A 9,869-nucleotide genomic window follows, 5' to 3' on the forward strand; every position below is an offset into this window, starting at 1 on the left:
ACCCCCTTTTTTTTTTTTTTTTTTTTTTTGGTAATATTGTTCAACACACTTCCTCGTAGTTGTGTTCTTTTGTAATTATGGTCTTCAAAGATCTTTCCAACTAATTCGATCGTTATTCTTCAAGTGCTTTGTACACAAATTGGGATACTCTAATTTATTCTTCCTAATTTGTACTGTTTTTTTCCTTTTTTGTTTCCCTTTTCTCTTTGTACTTTTCACTCTAAAGAATTAGCCGAATGTTTGAAGAAAGTCAGGAACTCTATAATTTCTTGTTCCCAAAGTGCTTTTATAAAAGGTAGGAAAATCCTGGATCCAAACTATAGCTAACAAGGTCGTCAAAGAGTATAGATTCAAGAAGTAAGGTAGGAATTTGAAGCTTGACATTGAAAGGCATTTGATAGTGTAGATTAGGACTTTCTTGAAGAAGTTCTAACTGGTAACTGGATTCAATGGACTCGTAGTCATGTTAGAGATCCTACGTTTTCGATCTTCATCAACAGGAGCCCTCGTGGAAGGATTAAAGCCACCTGTGGGAGCAAGGTGATCCACTCTCACCTTTTCTATTCTTATTAGTAGAAGAGATGTTAAGTGCTCTAGTTTCTTTTGGTAAGAAACCAAGCTTTAAGCCCACAACTACAAAAATAACACAAATCCAAAAGAATATAACCAAGTTGATAATTACAAAAAACCCATAGGAACGTATTCACAACCTTTGACACCTCCACCAAAGATCTCTTCACCCCTCTAAAAATCCTACAATTCCTCTCGAACACTCCCCAAATTACAACAAAACAGCAAGCATGCCACGAGACTCTTCCCTTATCCAAAAAAGTGTTGAGTGCTCTTGTTGAGAATATCCATGATAGAGGATTATACGAAGGTTTTGGTTGTGGGGCGTGACAACACATATTTCATTTTTCAATTTGTTGATGACACTTTGCTTTTCTAGAAGTTTGATGATTTTATACTTGAGATACAGATCCAAACAATTGAGTTATCGGAGCATTTCTATGAATTGAAGGTGAATCGGGAGAATCAGCATTATGTGAGGTATACATAGGGAATTCTAAGCTTTCTCAAGCAAATTTGCAACTAAAAAGTAAGGTGGGGCATATCCTTTTTTTATATTTTCTTGCCCGGTGTCACAACCGCAATCTAATGGTAGCGGAATAACGATTGTGCAGCACTTGTTCTAACCCGGCGAACTAATCAGCAGTACAAATGTCAAACTTTGCAGACAATCTTGATGTATGATCAAGCCTTGGGTCACGTTTGAAAGAAATGTTTTAAAAAACGTGAGCGAGAAAATGCGTTCAAAACAATTTGAAATAAATTAATGTTATAAGCTAAAAGTGATTAAGTAACAACAACGGCTTTGATAGCATATAACTCGGGTAGGAAGAATTGACAACTAGTCCATCCCTATAGTACATTTTGGAGAATTTTAGCCCTGGCGATTGTAGACATAATTTTGGTGACCAATCATATATCCCGTATTAACACAACAAGAATAATAAAGACCTATAGAATATGAAAGCTAGTAAAAGGGGTTTCGGAACGAGCATGCAGCCATGGACAACACGTCCTAGACAAACATGACCGGGACATCCGATACGCAGCCACAGGCAACACATCTTGGACAAACATGACCATGACATCCGACATCAAATCATTGGTTTTTTGGCAACCTGATCAACAAAATTCTCAAAGAGATCAATAGATGGAAGTGTCTTAAACTCTCTCGACGGGAAAGGCTAAGCCTTTGCAACTCAGTACTGTCAACTATTTAGTCATATTACATGTCGCTTTTCCATATCCCCACACATGTGAGTTTGATGTTGGGAAGGATAGTTCATAACTGGTGCAATTGTAAGCTATCTTACTTGCTTTTCATTTCATTTTTAAGAGAGGTATATGTGTCTTTTATTATACACCAACAAAATCCCTAGATAGTAAGTAACAATAAATAAAAATAAATCCCTAAATACAAGTAACAATAAATCTAAAATTAGGGATGTCAAGTACATTAAACACTTAATGGGATTACACAAATATCTCTAGTTAGTGAAATTACACAAATATTCCTAAGTCATTCCTTCAACAATAGCTTCTTTTGGGAAGGAAATAATGAGGAAAATCTAACATTTGGTTAGTTGGAAATTATCCTCTCGAGTAAATAAAAAAAATCGAAATGGATAAAGAAATAGTGGGTTCCTTCGTTTTTATGGTTACTTCTTAAACGGTGAGGTCCTCTCTATACACCGGAGCTCCTTCTTTTATTTCATCAATGTTATTGTTAACTTGTACAGTTCACCCTCTTTGGCTCTACCCATGGAACAGGAAGAGTAAACACCGAACTCTTTATTAATTCATTCTCGTTTACAGTCTTTGAATCAATAGGAATAGGAAAGGGAGCAGCATGAGATGAGAAGAACCTATACCGGAGAGGAAATAAATGAAAGCGAAAACAATTCCATTGCCGGACCCCGAACCTCTCTATTTCCTATTGGCCATTTCAGTCGGTAAAGCATATTCAATCCTTCTTCTTTTACTCGGGTTGACCTATCTAAGCTCCTAAGTGATGGGGGCTCGGTAAAACAAAGAAATTGCGCTCATATCACCAAGTGGGTTTGAAGATTTATGAATGAACCTAACTCGTTTTGGAGAAAGGTAATGGTTAGTACTCATTGATCCAATACTGCTCAACCACATCTTAGAGCGAATTTTCACAGAGACCATTTATTCAACAACTTTGACTAGTGCCTCCAGCACTTGATACTTAGTATTGATTATTGAAGAGGCGGATATAGAAAATCACAACAAAGAATGGTACAAAATTCAAAAATCAAGATATCGACAGGCTTTTCAAAATTAGAGACCAGCAAACAATACCAGCTTCATTGGATGATTCGACATTCTGCAACCGAGGCTGTCCTAACAAATTTGGACTCCTTTCAGTAGATGCTGCATTACCAGTTGCCATATTGTCGGGATTGCTAGCATTGTGAATATAGCTTTTAACATTGTCCTGAAACCCCAATCTCTTCTGGCTCGCCGCCTCTCTCTTCCCTCCACTAGAAGACGCCGACCATGTCGAACCAGAATTGGAGCCTGAGCTTCCATTGCCACAGTTCCTGGAAAGATTGCTCGAACCCAATGAGCCCTTATCACCTTTAAACCCCAAAAAGCTCTCCTGCGGCAACGGGCCTGATCTTGTCTTTATCCTATTCAATCCAAGGGATGATGCGAGAATAGGCGAAACCGATGAGGCCACATCCTTCACATCGCTCGACTTCTTAACCTTCGGCCCTAAGCTCAATCCAGATATTGCCTCGGACTTCGATGGCGTCTCAGTCGGCAATAAAACTTGACCATCTTTTCGTTTCCAATCCTTACTCCTAGTAGAATCTTTCAGAACAGTACCTTTAAAGCTACTAGTAGTGGTATTAGAAATCTGGGGTTCATCTTTGGCGGCTGATTTGTTCTTCTTCTTGTCGGATCTACTGGGCGAGTTAGAACCAAGGAATCGAGGACTGGATCCATCGGGACTGGAAGAATCAGACTTCTTGGAAGAGGAGAAAAACCTGCCTTTGAATACCATAGTAACCGCGATTCTTGTGCTACGGCTGAAGGAAGTGTTCAAAGTTTGGCGCTCACAGCGACATTGACGAACATGAAGAAAAGCTTGAAATTGAAAATGGGAGTTTCAAAGTGGAGAACGAGGAAAGTAAACGTCTGGAGTGGACTGTGGGTGGAACTTGAGAGGACATGGAATGGAGAAACACAGAAAAACAGGGAAGGACAGCCATGTGTGCTAACTGCTAGCGAACAAATCTGATCAATTTTTGTGCTCTGTTCTTGCTTTCATTTTTTTAGGGCAAAAAGTCTCTTCTTTTTCCCCCAACCTTTATACCTATCATCAACCAAAACTAAGTTGAAAATTAAATGTATTTAAAATTTTAAAAACCTTCCAAAAAAATATTAATATTTTCGTCGATAATTTATTTCAAAAATACTTTCATTATGCCGAAAAAAAATTATATATGAAAAAATTACGCTCGAAAATTAAATAACTGTGTTTGGTGTATTTGGTGTGGTGTTCTTAGCCAGAAATGTTATCGGGATTTCTTGTAAATAAAATATTAAAATAATTTAAGATTCATGTATCTTTCATTTTAATTTTTTTTTCCTTGTTATTTTGTAATAAAATTTAATAATTATCTCCGATAAATAATTTTAATATTATAAATATTTACTCGTGGGTAAAATATATTAAAATCTTATTTGATTATAATAATTTATAATGATATACAGTTTTACGGGTGAATTCTTTTGTAGAAGGGAATAATATGAACCGTAAGATTCTGATCGTGCAATATGAACTTTAAGGCATGTGTAAAGAACGTTGTTGATAAATTCTAGTTACATTAAATGAAGTCAAATTTCATTGAAGTTGAACTCGAGTTGCAATTAGTGTAGCGTTAAAAAAAAAAATCATACTTCATTTATGTAATAATTGATTCAATTTATTTCAAGTTGGACTTTGTTTAGTCACACAGTTTTAAAACGTGTCTGCTAAGGAGAGGTTTCTATACTGTTTAATCACTAAAATCTACTGTTTTTTAATTTATGGTGTTTCGTTATTGTCTGTTTTAGCTCGTTACGTATCGTTGTTAACCTTGCGATTTTAAAATGTGTCGGTTAGGAAGAGGTTTTCATACTCTTGTAAAGAAAGCTTCGTTCCCGTCTCCAACTAACGAGAGATCTTTCAATCTACTCTTCTTAAAGACCCAGCGTTCTCGTTGACATACCGCTCGGTGACCGCCTCTGATATCATTTGTAACAGCCAAGCCCACCACTAACCGATATTATCGATTTTTACCCGTTACATATTGCCATCAGTCTCACAATTTCAAAACTCGTCTGTTAGGGAGAGGTTTCCACACCCTTACAAAGAATGTTTCGTTTCCCTCTCAAACCAATGTGAGATCGCTCGATAACGAATTTCTACAACTTTAGCTAGAAGAAAATGAATGTTTGGGTAATATCTCTCGTCGTGAACTTTAGCTACGAAAAAACATAAGACATTCACAAGTTCGAGGTTTTTTTTAAGTAACTCTTCTATTTAGGTAATTCAAATATGTTAATATGCTTTTATGAAAAAATGAAATAAAAATTTTAGACAAGAGGAAACACGGTAACTGAATATAGTAATTATTTATATATAAACGACAAATCATTTTTGGGACGACATAAATAATGACTCGTTTTTTAAAGTATATTTTAATTTTAATTATTTAATGGATGCATCTGAATCAATGTATCGATTTAACGTGGAAGATAAGTATCTCCAATCGTGACGTCCTATCAACACGTAAACTGCAATTATTCATGTTTACATTAACCATAATAAACGTATCCTAATATAGGAAGCTTACATTTTTCACGAGAAACCGGAGAATGAACTTTTATGAAAAAGTGAATTAAAAATTTTAACTCAAAGAAACTCTGATTGAATATAGTAATTATTTATATATAAACGACAGATGATTTTTGGGAATACGTGAATAATGACTCAGTTTTGTAACGTAAATTTTAATTTTAATCATTAAATGGATGTAACCGAATGAATATATCGATTTGACGTGGAAGATAAGTATCTCCAATCGTGACGTCTTATCAACACATAAACTGCAATTATTCGACTAAATCTTATAATTTCATTTGAAAACCCAATTTTCATGTATACATTAACCGTAACAAACGTGTTCTGTTATAAGAAGCTTACATTTTCACGAGAAATCGGAGAAGGAACTTTTATGAAACATTGAATTAAAAATTTTAGACTAACAGAAACTCGATGACTCAATACAGTAATTATTTATATATAAACGACATACGATTTTTGGGAAGACATGAATAATGACTCGTTTTGTAACGTATATTTTAATTATAATCATTTAATGGATGCATCTGTATGAATGTATCAATTTGACGTGGAAGATAAGTATCTCCAATCGTGACGTCTTATCAACACGTAAACTGCAATTATTCGACTAAATCTTATAATTTCATTTGAAAACCCAATTTTCATGTATACATAAACCGTAATAAACGTAATCTGTTATAGAAAGCTTACATTTTCATGAAAAACACGAGAAAAAACTTTTATGAAAATAAATACTGTGACTGAATATAATAATTATTTATATATAAACGACGAATGATTGTTGAAAAGACATAAATAATTACTAGTTTTGTTACGTAAATTTTAATTTTGATCGTAACGTCTTATCAACACGTAAACTACAATTATTCGACCAAATCTTATAATTTCGTTTGAAAACCTAATGTTCATGTATACATTAACGATAATAAATGTATTACGTTATAATCCGATCAACCATCTCCATTGTTGAAATTTCACTTAACCGACATCTAAACTCAAATAATTGAGTCTCAACCGCAAAATAAGTTTCTTAAATAAGATTTTAAGGGTAAAATAGGTAGATAAACATTAACCCGTTATACCCCATTTAATACATAACATAAACACTTCTTTGATCGGTTAAAGCTTGCGCAAGACTGAAGACTAGATATTTAATTTTAGGTGCATGGAGATCGGTGAATTTAACGTAATAATTAAAGAAATTACGCTAAATTATATAAAAAATGTGGTGGTAACACGTAACGACGTGATAATGACTTGGATGATTATCTGGATTATGTCTAAAAAGGACCCACTCGAGGGCCAATCTCCGTTTGGCCCGAGGAAACTTTTGCATGCCTCCGTTACCTTTTGGGAGGCCTACACTCCATATAAATTGTCTACCTGAGACTGTCCCTTGGCTCGTAGGTTCTGAGCCAAGGTTAGAATTCTAGCTCTTCTGTTATCTTTTGGGAGGCCTATATAAGTTGTCTACCTAAGCTGCGCATGAAAGTCCGCATCTTCACACAGACATGTCTATTTCACCGAGCCTCTCTCCGAGAGAGTGCCCAAATCATTACGTCAATATTTTCAAGTATTTTTTAAAATAATATATAATTTGGTGGAGAAATTAATAATGTTTTTTTTTTTGTTTTTTTTAATATATTTTTTGCGAAAAAAAAAGAAAAAAGAAAAAGAAAGTGAAAGTGAAAATAAGGAATAAATAATGCTTTTGGTATTTACATGCGACCAATTTAAAGGGCAAAAGAGGAACAGTACCAATCAGTGGCCATGCTGGCGCTTGTGCCAGACTGCTTTAACGCATTCCGTTAATCCCTTCCGTTTACTTCTTCTGCCAACTCCCACGAGCTCTCAACTCTTCTGTCCTCCAAGATTATCCCCTTCCCCCCAATCGGATTCTTCGCCATTTTTCTTTGATTCTCTGAACCAACAACAACCTTTCTTCTCTCTATCCATTGAAGAATTCCTTTCATGGCTTCCGATACTGATGAGGAGAATGCTTGGCAAGAGGCTCTACGGAGGATGCTGCCTGCTGGTGCACCGTTACCAGACGAAGAACACCTTGATTACTCGATTGCAGTTGAGTATCGAGGCCCTCCTGTGGATCACGAGCTACCGAAGATCGAACCACTGGATTTGGAATCACTTTCTATTCCATCTCCTTCCATTATTTCGGTCCCTGACGCTTCTTCGATTCCGATTGTTTATCCTATTGCTCCCAGGGTTTCCAGGTTTAATCGGTTTAGGAATGGAGCAGATTCCCGTAGTCCAATGGAGAGTCAGAGATCGTCTTCGGTTTCTAGAGTTCAACAGGAATCGCAGAATGGTGAACACTCGGAGTTTAGTTCAGAACTGTCTGTACAGCACTTGAATTCTGAATCTGAACCTGCTGCGGTTGAAGGTAGGCGTGCAAATACTGTAACGTTTGTTACACCGAGAGATTCGGAAGACGACGACGAAGATGTGTTTTCCTATACCAGGTCGTGTACGACCGATGTGATGACATCTCCGGCTTTATCTCATTCCCGGGAGAAGCAATCGAAGAAGAGAGGAATTTGTAGTAGATGTGGGAGAGGTAATCGGTTGAAAGAGAGGGAAGCTTGTTTGGTCTGCGATGCACAGTACTGCAGTAATTGTCTACTTAAGGCAATGGGATCAATGCCAGAGGGACGGAAGTGCGTGGGCTGCATTGGACGGCCGATAGATGAGTCGAAGAGGCCAATACTGGGCAAGTGTTCCAGGCTTTTATCAAGAGTCTGTAGCCCATTGGAGATTAAGCAGATACTGAAAGCTGAGAAGGAGTGCCCGGCGAATCAGCTTCGACCCGAGCAGCTAATTGTGAATGGAAGGCAGTTACGTCCCGAAGAATTAGCTGAGATTTTGGGCTGTGCGGTTCCCCCGCAGAAATTGAAGCCGGGAAGGTATTGGTACGACAAGGACTCGGGGCTTTGGGGAAAGGTGAAAAAGAAAAATCAATCCATGTTCACCCATTGAATATCTTGAATTCATCTTCTATTTACTTTTCGTTGATTTTAGGAAGGAGAGAAGCCGGACAAGATAATCAGTTCAAAACTGAATGTTGGAGGTAAGCTTCGGGCGGATGCAAGCAAAGGGAACACAAAAGTTTTCATAAATGGGCGTGAAATAACAAAGGTTGAGCTCAGAGTACTGAAGGTATCAACTATCAATTGCACCTTAAATTTGCATGAATCTCCACAATAGGGGAGAAAAAAAGAAGCTAATTTTTTGGCTGACAATGTTAAGGAACTAATGTGGGCATGCTATTTATATTATAACTCTCTCTGGTTAATTTTTTCATTAAGAGAAAGGAAGAAAATCAGTAAATGGCATATTCAGCTGAATTAAGAATCCTGTTACGAAACTATTTTGGGAAAGGATATCTGATCCATTTCATCCTTGCTAATAATTTATGTTATTTTCTTGAGATAATTTATGCTGTCTTCACGGAGAGCCTGTATAAATAGAAACCCAAAACAAGAGGCTGAAAATCAACCCAAGGAGCGAATGCCTAACAAATCTGTAATTGAAGCATCGAAAGAAAATAAAATTCCTGATAAATTACCTGTCTTCGCAATCTCCTTCGTAAGAAGATAAAGGTTCTTAGATCTAAGATTCGCGACACCCAAACCTCTGAATCTTCCACGTTTACCTCAATAGCATTCGTTTTCTGCAGATTTATAGTAACACCTGAAGCCTTCTCAAACAAATTGAGGAAAAAAACTATTGGACACCTTAATAAGGTCATCTTTAATAGTATTCTAGGATTTTCTAAAAATTCTCTATTGAAACCATCCTTTTTAAAAAAAGAAAAAAATTAGAGAATTTTTTTATTGATGTTTAAAATTTACAAAAATGATGTATTATCCATGATGCTTACAAAAGATTTTCTCAATTTACAAAGAGGAAGATATGACTATAGGAAATAAAAGTATTAGACAATTTACACCAAGATATTGCGTGGTAGACAACATTGGTGAAGATATTCTATGTGAATATTCCTTGATTTCTTTCTTTCCATAGTTTCCAAAAGAAAATTATAATGAGTTTTTTTCATAGCAGGATTTTTTTGTTCTTGAAGGGGTAGTATGCTAAGGCCATGTCCAATAACTCTTTTGTCTTCCTAAGAAATTGAGATGTCATCTAAAGATATTGAAAATCCTTGTCTAGAAATTATGAGCGTATGTGCACCGGTGGTTTTGTGTTTCAGTGCCTTTCTTGCATAATGGCGTATGTGCACCGGTGGGTTTGTGTTTCAGTGCCTTTCTTGCATAATGGCGTATGTGCACCGGTGGGTTTGTGTTTCAGTGCCTTTCTTGCATAATAGGCACCAACTTGGAAATAGAGTCATGTAGTTTCATGTAGCTTTTTTTTTTTTTTTTTTTTTTTTTTTTTTTTTGGG

General features: G+C 36.2%; 2 protein-coding genes across 2 annotated transcripts in view; one reads left to right on the forward strand and one right to left on the reverse strand.

Annotated features, from left to right (window-relative positions):
- LOC111452222 (probable serine/threonine protein kinase IREH1) overlaps positions 1 to 3,887 on the reverse strand; it is an 18,427-nt gene extending 14,540 nt beyond the window's left edge. Inside the window, exon 1 of the mRNA XM_023092823.1 lies at positions 2,893 to 3,887. Coding sequence (XP_022948591.1) covers positions 2,893 to 3,601 — 709 coding nt within the window. The 5' untranslated portion in view covers positions 3,602 to 3,887. The remainder of the gene's footprint in view (positions 1 to 2,892) is intronic.
- A 3,364-nt stretch (positions 3,888 to 7,251) lies between these two features.
- Positions 7,252 to 9,869, forward strand: part of LOC111452261 (extra-large guanine nucleotide-binding protein 3-like) — a 10,640-nt gene continuing 8,022 nt past the window's right edge. The window contains exons 1-2 of the mRNA XM_023092877.1: positions 7,252 to 8,407; positions 8,486 to 8,623. Coding sequence (XP_022948645.1) covers positions 7,421 to 8,407; positions 8,486 to 8,623 — 1,125 coding nt within the window. The 5' untranslated portion in view covers positions 7,252 to 7,420. The remainder of the gene's footprint in view (positions 8,408 to 8,485; positions 8,624 to 9,869) is intronic.

This window comes from Cucurbita moschata, unplaced genomic scaffold, assembly GCF_002738365.1.
Source record: "Cucurbita moschata cultivar Rifu unplaced genomic scaffold, Cmos_1.0 Cmo_Scf00014, whole genome shotgun sequence".
In the NCBI taxonomy this organism is placed as follows: Eukaryota; Viridiplantae; Streptophyta; class Magnoliopsida; order Cucurbitales; family Cucurbitaceae; genus Cucurbita; species Cucurbita moschata.